The 14007-nt window shown below is 39.7% G+C and overlaps 1 protein-coding gene across 2 annotated transcripts in view; it reads right to left on the bottom strand.

Moving 5' to 3' along the window:
- pug (pug C-1-tetrahydrofolate synthase, cytoplasmic) overlaps positions 1-14007 on the bottom strand; it is a 629281-nt gene that overhangs the window by 330261 nt on the left and 285013 nt on the right. For both annotated transcript variants that reach the window (XM_067140458.2, XM_067140459.2), the window contains exon 10: positions 9529-9665. In XM_067140458.2, the coding sequence (XP_066996559.2) occupies positions 9529-9665 (137 nt within the window). The remainder of the gene's footprint in view (positions 1-9528; positions 9666-14007) is intronic.

Genomic DNA, 14007 nt, shown 5'->3' with positions numbered 1-14007 from the left:
GTCAGTTTGCAGTGCGAATTGTGCAACACATGTTGAAACTACAAAATCTGATTCAAGTTTCCTCGAAGTCCGGCCTAATCATGAAACAAATTCTGACACAATTCTTTCAAGATGTCTACTTCCCACATGCAGAAGAAGAATCATGACAGAACTCGTATAGATGCTTTCTGACCTCATAACATAGTGTATACAGTCAAGACCATCCTTCCTGGGTGCATACCTTACGTTCAGCCACTTGATGTTCTATTCTTCCGACAGTTCAAGGCGGTGCTGAAGCGGATTGAAGACTTAACGACAATCAGTTCACACCGTCATCAAGGGATTCAATCTTGTTGCCGATGTGTATTCTACACAATCAGTTCTGTTCTCCAGTCTTCGCAGACTTTGTTTGGTACTCCTGGACTGTAGCCAGATGTGATGACTTCAGACCAGAGAGGTTTAAAACACTGCCTGAACGTATTTTTGATGTTCAAAGGCAGTGTGACCGGAAGACTGCTTAATGCAGATATTAATGAAGTGCTCCTGCTGTGATAAGCTACTCTGTTTCTGGCACTTTATACCCTGTGGACATGTACATCCTCGTAATATTCTGCCAAGAACTACCAACAACCCATTTTCTGAACTTGGTGACTGAACATGCGCATGATTGTAAAGTGCAGTGTAATTGTCAATGGTAAAATTTGTATGCATATTTGTAACATACATGTAAAACTCATACATGCAAACCAAAACATTTTTGCAATTGCGATCACAACTTGCGCAAACTCCCTTGTCAGTTTTATGAATTTACTATCTGATGTACCCGTGCTTCGCTACGGGATTCTCAGAAAGACTGACTTGGTGGTTTTCCTAACTGAATTCAACATAGGTCATTACAAAAACATCAGTAGGAATGTAGCGATTGAAAGCAATGTTATCATATAAAATACTTGAACAAATGAAAACTTGGTGCACACTTTCTCACATTCAACGAACAGTACTACGGTGCCGATCTAAGAGTCCAAAGTTCCAGAGCTGGAATAACCAGGTCGCAGACTGCCATGAACACTCCTCTGTCATTATTCTGTTAAATATGTACACTACTCATTCCAATCAGTGGCTCAGAGTAGCGATTGTATAGCTCGAATACTATGATGAGCCAGTGTGTTACGTACCAGATATATCAGAAAATGTATGAACCAGAGGAATGGCATACTAAAGAAGAAAGTTATCTTACACCTCAACTACTTCCCACCAATATACAGGCGCGCAGCTGTGAGCTTGCATCCGGGAGATAGTAGTTTCGAATCCCACTATCGGCAGCCCTGAAGATGGTTTTCCGTGGTTTCCCATTTTCACAGCAGGCAAATGCTGGGGCTGTACCTTAATTAAGGCCACGGCCGCTTCCTTCCAACTCCTAGGCCTTTCCTATCCCATCATCGCCATAAGACCTATCTGTGTCGGTGCGACGTAAAGCCGCTAGCAAAAAAAAACAAACCAATATACAGGAGGCTGTTACAGTCGGTACGACCAGGCGAGTTGGCCGTGTGGTTAGGGGCGCGCAGCTGTGAGCTTGCATCCGGGAGATAGTGGATTCCAACCCCACTGCCAGCAACCCTGAAGATGGTATTCAGGAGATAGTGGGTTCGAGCCCAACTGTCGGCAGCCCTGACGATGGTATTCCGTGGTTTCCCATTTTCACACCAGTCACACCAGGCTGTACCTTAAAACCAAGGCCGCGTCCTTCACACCACTATTCATTTCCTATCCCATCGTCGCCATAAAACATGCCTGTGTCGGTGCGACGTCAAGCAAATTTTAAAAAACCTCTATACGCTGCAGTAATCCTATCTATCGGGGATGAGAGGAAACAGAAGACAAAAAGCACATCACAACAAACAATGGTCAATGTAATGTTATTGTTGATAAAGTTTATTAACTTTCTATATTGCAGGCCTTCACATTAGTTTTCTTTCGACTCTGTGATATTAGGGTGTCTTACAAAATTAATTATATCGTAGACTGTAGTTCCTTATTCTCAGACTTTTCATACCGATTTTCACTAAATTCTGTTTACCCATTTTCTCGAGATATGGACTTAGTAACAAAAATCGAAATTCATGAATATCTCCGATTATATGCGGAACGGTAACAATGTATAAGACATAAGTGATCGGAAATTTAATAACTTCTTACTTCAGGGTTGCTGGCAGTGGGGTTCGAATCCACTATCTCCCGGATGCAAGCTCACAGCTGCGCGCCCCTAACCACACGGCCAACTCGTCTGGTCGTACCGACTGTAACAGCCTCCTGTATATTTTTTTTTTTTTGATAAATCGAAACATAAATAACTTATTTGAGAATTACATTTCAGACCTTCCCCTAAACTACCATTCCACTCAGCATGAATAAAATAATTTGTAGCCTAGATTGCAGTGGTTCAACACCCGACATTACATACCAATTTTCATTAAATTCTCTTCAGCCATTTTATCGGGATGCATGTACATACATACATACATACATACATACAGACAGACAGAAATTACGGAAAAGTAAAAATTGCACTTTGTTGTTACTATGGACATGACCGATACAGAAATATCATTCTTTTCAAATTCTGAGTAATGTACAGACAAAACTCATATATATATTACATTTCAGGCCTTCCCCTAAACTACCATTTCACTCAGTGTGAATAACATTATTGATAGCCTAGATTATAGCGACCTATTCCCCGACTTTGCATACCAATTTTCGTGAAGATATGACCCCTAATAAAATAAATATTTGAGAATTAAATTTCAGGCCTTCCCCTAAACTACCATTTCACTCAGTGTGATTAAAATAATTTATAGCCTAGATTGTAGCAGTTCATCACCCGAATTTACATTCCAGTTTTCATCAAATTCTCTTCAGCCGTTTTCCCGTGATGCGTGTACATACCTACATACATACATACATACATACATACATACATACATACATACAGACAGACAGAAATAACGGAAAAGTAAAAAATGCATTTTCTTGTTAGTGTGGACATGACTGATACAGAAATACCATTCTTTTCAAATTCTGAGCAATGTACAGACAAAACTCTTATTTTATATATATAGATTTATCGATACGACCACTAATAACATAAATAACTTATTTGAGAATTACATTTCAGGTCTTCCCCTAAACTACCATTTCACTTAGCATGAATAAAATAATTTATAGCCGAGCTTGTAGTGGTTCATCACCCGTCATTACATACCAATTTTCATTAAATTCTCTTCAGCCGTTTTCTTTTTTTTTTTTTGCTAGGGGCTTTACGTCGCACCGACACAGATAGGTCTTATGGCGACGATGGGATAGGAAAGGCCTAGGAGTTGGAAGGAAGCGGCCGTGGCTTTAATTAAGGTACAGCCCCAGCATTTGCCTGGTGTGAAAATGGGAAACCACGGAAAACCATCTTCAGGGCTGCCGATAGTGGGATTCGAACCTACTATCTCCCGGATGCAAGCTCACAGCCGCGCGCCTCTACGCGCATGGCCAACTCGCCCGGTCAGCCGTTTTCTATTGATGCGTGTACAATCATACATACATACATACATACATACATACATACATACATACATACAGACAGACAGACAGACAGACAGACAGACAGACATTACGGAAAAGTAAAAAATGCATTTTCTTGTTACTGTAGACATGACCGATACAGAAATACCATTCTTTTCAAATTCTGAGCAATGTACAGACAAAACTCTTATCTATATATATAAAATAACTTGTCCTGACTGACTGACTGACTGACTGATTCATCATCGCCGAGCCAAAACTACTGGACATAAAGAAATGAATTACAAGTAATGGTTTAATTTTGAGGTGTTTTGATAGGACTGATCATGCCCCACATGGGGGGCGAAACATGTCTCCATTTTAACAATGTTTAACTAAAAATGTTAACATCCTGTAATGTATTGAATAGGTTGGAGTCCAATAAATTCTCTTATATTATTATAAAGAAATGAAACTTTGGGGATACATTTATATTAAGACGTAGGTGCTCGCTAAGAGAGGATTTTTGGATATTCCGTCGCTAAGGGGGTGAAAAAGGGGGGTGAAATTTTAAAATGAGTGTATCTATATCTCAAAACTTTAAAAGTTTACAGATGTAAAAATTGGTATTTAGAATCTTCTTTAAAAATAAAGAAACAAGTATTTTTTTGTTTTCAGAAAATCCCAATAGGAGGGGTGAAAAAGGGTGAAAAAGTGGTTGAATGCCTTTAATCAGGATACCGGTACTTATATCTCAGTAACTGAAGATATAACAGACCTGAAAATTGTTACTTTTGATCTCTTTTAAAAATAAAGAAACACGTATTTTTTTGTTTTTGGAAAAAATGGGAGGGTGAAAAGGGGGGTGAATTCTTAAAATGAGTGCATCTATATCTCAAAACTTTTAAGGTTTACAGACGTAAAAATTGGTATTTAGAATCTTCATTAAAAATAAAGAATCACATATTTTTTGGTTTTTGGAAAATCCCAATAGGAGGGGTGAAAAAGGGTGAAAAAGTGGTTGAATGCCTTTAATCAGGATACCGGTACTTATATCTCAGTAACTGAAGATATTACAGACCTGAAAATTGTTACTTTTGATCTCTTTTAAAAATAAAGAAACACATATTTTTTTGTTTTTGGAAAATCCAATTAATGGTTGGGTGAAAAGGGGGGTGAATTCTTAAAATGAGTGCATCTATATCTCAAAACTTTTAAGGTTTACAAACGTAAAAATTGGTATTTAGAATCTTCATTAAAAATAAAGAATCACATATTTTTTTGTTTTCGGAAAATCCCAATAGGAGTGGTGAAAAGGGGTGAAAAATGGGTTGAATGCCTTTAATGAGGATACTTATACACTGACTGACAGAGCAAATGCAACACCAAGAAGGAGTGGTTCGAAAGGGATGAAAGTTGGGGAAAAAACAGAGACGGCACGGACGAATAATTGATGTTTATTTCAAACCGATATGCAGGTTACACAATGCGCACGGCATCGACTCAGTAGGATGTAGGACCACCGCGAGCGGCGATGCACGCAGAAACACGTTGAGGTACAGAGTCAATAAGAGTGCGGATGGTGTCCTGAGGGATGGTTCTCCATTCTCTGTCAACCATTTGCCACAGTTGGTCGTCCGTACGAGGCTGGGGCAGAGTTTGCAAACGGCGTCCAATGATATCCCACAAGTGTTCGATTGGTGAGAGATCCGGAGAGTACGCTGGCCACGGAAGCATCTGTACACCTCGTAGAGCCTGTTGGGAGATGCGAGCAGTGTGTGGGCGGGCATTATCCTGCTGAAACAGAGCATTGGGCAGCCCCTGAAGGTACGGGAGTGCCACCGGCCGCAGCACATGCTGCACGTAGCGGTGGGCATTTAACGTGCCTTGAATACGCACTAGAGGTGACGTGGAATCATACGCAATAGCGCCCCAAACCATGATGCCGTGTTGTCTAGCGGTAGGGCGCTCCACAGTTACTGCCGGATTTGACCTTTCTCCACGCCGACGCCACACTCGTCTGCGGTGACTATCACTGACAGAACAGAAGCGTGACTCATCGGAGAACACGACGTTCCGCCATTCCCTCATCCAAGTCGCTCTAGCCCGGCACCATGCCAGGCGTGCACGTCTATGCTGTGGAGTCAATGGTAGTCTTCTGAGCGGACGCCGGGAGTGCAGGCCTCCTTCAACCAATCGACGGGAAATTGTTCTGTCGATATTGGAACAGCCAGGGTGTCTTCTACATGCTGAAGAATGGCGGTTGACGTGGCGTGCGGGGCTGCCACCGCTTGGCGGCGGATGCGCCGATCCTCGCGTGCTGACGTCACTCGGGCTGCACCTGGATCCCTCGCACGTGCCACATGTCCCTGCGCCAACCATCTTCGCCACAGGCGCTGCACCGTGGACACATCCCTATGGGTATCGGCTGCGATTTGACGAAGCGACCAACCTGCCCTTCTCAGCCCGATCACCATACCCCTCGTAAAGTCGTCTGTCTGCTGGAAATGCCTCCGTTGACGGCGGCCTGGCATTCTTAGCTATACACGTGTCCTGTGGCACACGACAACACGTTCTACAATGACTGTCGGCTGAGAAATCACGGTACGAAGTGGGCCATTCGCGCCAACGCCGTGTCCCATTTATCGTTCGCTACGTGCGCAGCACAGCGGCGCATTTCACATCATGAGCATACCTCAGTGACGTCAGTCTACCCTGCAATTGGCATAAAGTTCTGACCACTCCTTCTTCGTGTTGCATTTGCTCTGTCAGTCAGTGTATCTCAGAAACTGAAGATATTACAGACCTGAATTTTGGTGTTTGGGATCTCCTTCAAAAATAAGGAAACACCTATTTTTTGTTTTAGGAAAACCAATTAATGGGGGGGGGTGAAATGGGGGTGAATTTTTAAAAGGAGTGTGTCTATATCTTAAAACTTTAAAAGTTTACAGATGTAAAAATTGGTATTTAGAATCTCATTTAAAAATAAAGAAACACGTATTTTTTCGTTTTCTGTAAATCCCAATAGGAGGGGTGTAAAAGGGTGAATAGTGGGTTGAATGCCTTTAATGAGGATACATATATCTCAGAAACTGAATTTATTAATAATAATGTTATTTGTTTTACGTCCCACTAACTACTTTTTAAGGTCTTCGGAGACGCCGAGGTGCCGGAATTTAGTCCCGCAGGAGTTCTTTTACGTGCCAGTAAATCTACCGACACAGGGCTGTCGTATTTGAGCACCTTCAAATACCACCGGACTGAGCCAGGATCGAACCTGCCAAGTTGGGGTTAGAAGGCCAGCGCCTTAACCATCTGAGCCACTCAGCCCGGCGAAACTGAATGTATTACAGAACTGAAAATTTGTATATGGGATCTCCTTTAAAAATAAAGAAACATGTATTCTCGGAAAATCCAATGAAAGGGGGGGGTGGGGGGTGGGGGGGGTGGGGGGAGGTGAAGGAATTCAAAAATTAATTGACTTAATTGTATGAGAATACATACATCTAATAAAAACTAAAATTGTTACGGACATGATAATTGGTATTTTGATCCCCTTTAAAAACAAAGAAAAACGCGTTTTGTGGGGGAAACCATCTTGGGGGGCGGGAGTGGAAAGGAGTTGAATTCCTTTCATGAGGACACATAAATCAAAAACTGAAGAAGTTAGAGTCGTGATAATTGCTATTTAGAAGATCCTTTACTATTAAAGAAACAAGTATTTTTGCCGGGGGGGGGGGGATTGTGAAAGGAAGTGAAAAAAAAGTGAATTATCATTATGGGGATATTTATATCTCAAAACTGAAGGTAATAGACGTGAACATTGGGGTTCGGAATCTCCTTTAAACAAAAAGAAACACGCCTTCTTTTAATTTTTCTTTTGGGAGGGGGAATAGACTTAACGGTGGTGGGGTGTAAAAGGTGGTGAGGCCAATTGATTTTGCTGTTCATAATGTACTTATAAGGAGCCTCCGTTGCTCAGGCGGCAGCACGCCGGCCTCTCACAGCTGGGTTCCGTGGTTCAAATCCCGGTCACTCCATGTGACATTCGTGCTGGACAAAATGGAGGCGGGACAGGTTTTTCTTCGGATACTTCGGTCTTCCCTGTCATTATTCATTCCAGCAACACTGTCCAATATTTCATTTCATTTGTCATTCTTCGATCATTGCCCCAGAGGAGTGCTTCTGCAGCCAGCACAATTCCTACTGTCGCCGCTAGATGGGGCTTTATTCATTCCATTCCTGACCCTGTCGAATGACTGGAAAAAGGCTGTATATTTTCGATGTACTTATTCTGAACATAAACCGATCTTTTTTAATCTTTACTGGGTTCGTTTTCAACAGCCATCTTTTCCTTCGGAGAACGTTCTTATATTACAGTAGATTCTCCTGGCATATGAATAAAAATTTAAACACATTTGAAATAAACGATAGGAATGAGATTGAACGTCCAATTGTTCACCTCTATAATAAGGTCAATAATGCATGGAAGTATGTAATTCATATCGCCAGAAATCCTGCACACTTGCCTACGCGCGACAATGGTGGTGGTCACATTCTCAACAATGACAATGGCAGCAGATGTAATTTACCGCCAAGTAGCGGTCTTGCATCTTGCTGCGGGATCCAGAAAATCTATAATGATAATAATAATAATAATAATAATAATAATAATAATAATAATAATAATAATAATAATGATCTGGACCGTCGTCAAATGTGCGGACCGCGGTGGAAACGGGTCCTGGATGGGTAATGACTAAGAATGCAGTCTGGCCGCGGGTTCAGTACCGCCAAGGCACCCAAGACGACACCACGCCGGATCTCCTGAAGGATTTGATCCATATTATAAATGTTTATAAGAAAAGATGGCAAAGATTTAGGGACCCAACTGACCGGGTGGAATACCTAGACCTAGCCCGGGAAGTACGAAATTGATTGCTGGAAAGAAAGATTGAAAATGGGAGGAAATTTGCCGTAATCTATTAGAAAAAGAGTCAGATCGCGAATTTTGGCGGATTCTCGCAGAAAACGATTCAGATCGCGAATTTCGGGTAAAACAACATTCAATTATAAATTTCTGTATAATACCATAGCGAAGCACGGGTATCTTGCTAGTTTTATATATATATATATATATATATATATATATATAGATTACATTTCAGGCATTCCTCTAAACTACCACTTCACTCAGTGTGAATAACATTTTTAATAGCCTAGATTATAGCAACCTATTCCCGGACTTTGCATACCAATTTTCGTGAAGATACGACCCCTAATAAAATAAATATTTGACAATTAAATTTTAGAACTTCCCCTAAACTACCATTTTTCTCAGCGTGTATAGCATATATTGTAGCGACTTATTTCCCATCTTTGTCTAGTGATTTTCATTAAGACACGATCACTAATAACAAATATTTGAGAATTAAATTTCAGGCCTTCCCCTAAACTACCATTTCACTCACCGTGATTAAAATAATTTATAGCCTAGATTGTAGCGGTTCATCACCCGACTTTACATTCCGATTTTCATCAAATTCTCTTCAGCCGTTTTCTCGTGATGCGTGTACAGACAGACAGACAGACAGACAGACAGACAGACAGACAGACATAACGGAAAAGTAAAAAAATGCATTTTCTTGTTACTCTGGACATGACCGATACAGAAATACCATTCTTTTCAAATTCTGAGCAATGTACAGGCAAAACTCTTATTTTATATATATAGATTTTTAATAAATTGTAAGAAACATGACTGCCTGAGTTCAAGGGAGTAAATGTCACCAGTTCATGTTCCCGGCAGGGTTGTCCAACACACATCCAGTTGTCCATCTGTTTTTATCACCTTTAGCTATGCTTTTTGTTATGATCACCTTTATTGTCTCTGTATGTAAAGTACCATGCGGTACATTTACAATTTACATAAGCATCAATACAGGTAACAAGAGACATCCAAATTTCATCTAAACTTTCAACTAAATCATCTCGTACCTTTAATACCAAATGTTGGACCCTGAGATGGCTGCCTGACACAGGCAAAGGAATTTTTATGCCTGTGAGCTGACAATGCTTGTACTAGTCCGACTGTGGTTGTACTCTTCCCTTCTCCAAGAGGTGTAGGTGTTATCCTGCAAATAATATTTATATATTTAATTTAACAGCATACCAATCACTAAAATTAAGTTAGAAAGGGAAAAGAAGAGTGGCAGGTTGATTTACTGAGGGAAGGTTGTGACGGATACAAAAATGAAGATATTTAGAAAAAGTGTATTATTGCATTAAGTTGTCACCAGAGAGGGCAGGAAAGACAGATCTAATCTTGCTGAATACATGAAAGCTGACTACTCCTCAAAAAAAAAAAAAAAAAAAAACACCCCCACCCCCTCTATTAATCTCCAGAGGGGCTTTCTTCAGACTGCAAGACTTTTGCTAACAATATATAATGTGTAACAATTTTGTAAGTAATGAACTATGTGAAAAATCTGTTATAGAGGCATCTGGATATCCGCTTGTACCTGGAACAGATAATCTTCCCATTATGTGCTTCACAGATGATATTGCATTGACAGCAAAAGATAAACAATCTGTTGAACAGGGGACCCAAAGCTATTAAAACGCTTGAAAGTATTGAGTTGGAAGTCAACAAATCCAGGTGTTCCAGCTTTATAATCCATAAAGGATATCTTAAAGAAACAAATCTCCATATATATCAGAGAAAATAATGATCAAAAGTATTGTCAACAGTGAAACAAATATTTGGGAGTATAGTTTTCTAAGACAATAACCGTAAATCATAGGAGTAAATTTTTCTAAGACAATCACAATAAATCCTAATAAAGTTATTGCAGTCAAACCTGCCGTAAGAGACACCTTTATTCAGCGGACACCTCCCCATATAGACATTTTCCCACGGAACGATTTTATTTTACATAAGACACGCGTTAAATAAGCCTCATTAAGCTAACATCCTGAATTACAGACAGCACACATTGCCATTAATTTTGTCCGCTTCTCTTATGTGACAGCACATTCCAGAACACTTTCTTTACACAGTGCTTTATCTTAGAATCATTCTGAAACATACAGGAATGTTTGCACTATTTTGTGTCCAAGGAAAACAGAAAGAAAGGTATATAGTGAACCATATCACGTCACAGTCCAATTGAATTGGTTTACACTGTGGAAAATTTTGGATTTAGCTGTAAGGAATGAGCTGAGGAACGCTGGGTGACCATGAGTATAAACGTGTCGAACCCGTAGCAAGCAGGGTGTGGTGCTTTTCCCTCAGATGAACCAAGGCGGGATGCCAAAATTTTACTGATGTAAACTCCGTTGATGGCTTGGGTACGCAAGGAGAAGAGAGAGTTGGCAAACAGCATGCAAGAGACAGAGCCACAGATTTGAAAGCAGGGAACTACCAATCAACGCCAGGGTGTGCCCTAACACAAAATATCCAGGTCTGGAATCATTTGAATTCGATCTCGCATATGAGTCACAGAGCCATATCCTACAGATCCAAATCAAATCAAAAACTCTTTATTTGCAAATGAAGGTGTCTACCTCGGTGGCAAATGGTACACTAAAATACATTATTGTCATTATGATGAAGACAATTTGATATTTTTGAAGTAGAATGAGCCATTAAAACAATGGAACTGTGCCTGTTTTGGCTATTACCAACTCATTTGAAATATCCGTTACGACATAGCTGGCCGAACACAAAGGAAGGTATGTGCTGTGTTTGGCTGCAGTAATTACGAAGTAGAGATTCTTCCAGTGACAGAGATTTTTATAGTACTTCATAATCTTCAGACCTGCTCGACCCATATTTTAACTGGCATAAAATGTAATACACATATTTTATTCTATAGTGCAGCAGTTAACCTTCAATACCGATGTGTTGTTGTAGGTGTGATCTGTGGGTTTTGAAATGTCACAGAAGCGATTTGGATAAGGTGTACAAGAAAGAAGGGACATTATGCTTATATAAGAATTACAAGATCTGTTCAGATCATTTCCAGGCCAGCGACTTTAGAAATCCTCGACAATACAGCCAAGGGTATGTTACATTTTTGCTCTAATTATACATAAATATTCCTTAAAGCATAACTATCGACAACATTTTCATACTTTTCTTTTATCCCTCTTCTCAGATTAAAGCCAGGATTTTATAGATTCTTTCTGTTAGTAGGCTTCAATTTAAGAGGACAATCGTCCAGATTTTAACTGTTAATTCATTGCATCATGTGTGTAAGGAATGTGCTGATATTCTTATTGACAAGTGTCTTAATGTGATGATAAAATGTTTTTTAAATGAGAAAAAAGACAAATCCAACCGTAAAAGTACAGGCAGAAATGCTAAAGCTAAAAAAGTAATGCACAAATGAAAGATCAAGCCATTTCACAGCAGCCCATTTCATATCTTGTTTACGTGTGTAATTTCAGTCTTTGAATTTTAAATAATTCTTCATTCATTTATCCAGAATTGCTTTAGCAACTTCGAAGTTAATATCTCAATAACACTTTCTTTCTAGACGTAATTTATTTATCCATTTCCGTATATACATTTCCATTAATATTTGAATTTAGCGCAATTTGTTCAGGTCAAGTCACTAGGAGCGCCACCGTCGAATTGTCTCCCATTTTAGCAAGGCGAAATCCATAATTGTCGCGTATTATCTCTACTGTATTTGCTATTAGGTGAGTCACACTACTCAGACTATAAAAAAAGAAAGCACCAGTGTAACAGCCCTCAATAGCTAAGTGTTATTTGAGGAGTGCGTACTTTCCACAAGGACGTGATCAACAATGCTTATTGTATCAGTGATCGATGAGACTTAGTAACTATTTGTTTAAGCTCACAAAAGCATCATTTGCTCGGTTAATGTATGTTTTAATATGAGTTTGCGCTGTGTAATAACTCCAAGTGCAGCTAATGACTGCTAACCGGTGTGAAGCACTAGATCGGAACTTGGAAAATATCCCTTAATTTGGTAACTATCGCTACACCGGACTAATGTCTCAATAGGGGATATTGTAAATTGTATCCTTACCAGGGTCAAGACAGTACATTCGTGCACAAATGAAGTGGCAAAGAAAATTGGGATTGACAACCGTTACCAGGTTACAGGGACACATCTGTAGTACATGACCGAAAGCAGCAAACATGGGACCAGAAGAGCCAAACCAGCAGACTACTAGATCTGTCAACAACAATGATGTCATGAGCTAAATTATACTTATGGAGCGGTTCCAAGGACACCGCTGATGGCAGAGATGGAGATAAAGATAACTTGAACTGTTTATAAGCATGAAATGTAGTGATCAGATTCACGTGTGGGCCTTTTGTTAAATGTAAATAGTAATTGTAATGTAAGATAGAGGGGCATTTGTGTGTTTTCATTTTACTTCATAAATAATGTTCAGGACTGGATGCATGCTATACCCCAGTCTTATTTCAGTGTTATTTAGAAATGGGATACGAGGGTTATGTCAGGATGTAGTGTAGTGGGTTTTTTTTTAAAGACAGTTTCACTCAATGCAAGTTGTAAATCTCATTATAGAGCCGTATTTGAATTCAGAATAAGAAGTTGATACATTAATAAAAACCACCTTTCCAATACATAGCAATCCTTTATATTTAGGATAAAACCATTAACAGATATTAAAATTAAGACATGTTTCGCTCATATTTTGTGAGCATCAGCCAGAATAACCTAATTCAAGGTAGGACAGGGCCCTGATCCCAGTACATATAATGTAAAAACGTCTAATACAACGATAAAACTAATTACAACAATTTAAAAATGATCAGTAAGAATATAATATGTCTATTAAAACATTTAGTGACCATTAAAATAGCTTGAAGTGTAGCTGAATTATAAGAAATGGTAGTGATACGTTGTTGTGAATGATTATTCGTGAAGAACGATGAACGTAATCCTCACACGATGGCATTAAACTGTTTATAGTTGTGAACACTTTTTACACAATAAAAGTGAACTATTGTGGACTACTATCTTGTTACAGATGTCTTTTTATTTTTTTATTTTTATTTTTAATTTTTTTTTTTTGCTATTGGCTTTACGTCGCACCGACACAGTAGGTCTTATGGCGACGATGGGACGGGAATGGGCTAGGAGTGGGAAGGAAGCGGCCGTGGCCTTAGTTAAGGTACAGCCCCAGCATTTGCCTGGTGTGAAAATGGGAAACCACGGAAAACCATCTTCAGGGCTGCCGACAGTGGGGTTCGAACCCACTATCTCCCGAATACTGGATACTGGCCGCACTTAAGCGACTGCAGCTATCGAGCTCGGTTACAGATGTCTTAAGATCACATGTGTTGGTTGAAAAACGAATTGTATAGATGGATAAAACATCGCCTGGTTAGTGTGAAACGGCTTGAAGAGACTCCCTCGTGTTATATTTCATTGTAGTGTTATTCAATATATACTGTCATTGATCTTTGAA

Source organism: Anabrus simplex, chromosome 2, assembly GCF_040414725.1.
Source record: "Anabrus simplex isolate iqAnaSimp1 chromosome 2, ASM4041472v1, whole genome shotgun sequence".
Lineage (NCBI taxonomy): Eukaryota > Metazoa > Arthropoda > Insecta > Orthoptera > Tettigoniidae > Anabrus > Anabrus simplex.
Note: the sequence above shows the minus strand (reverse complement) of the source record. Positions and strands in the feature narration are given on the sequence as shown.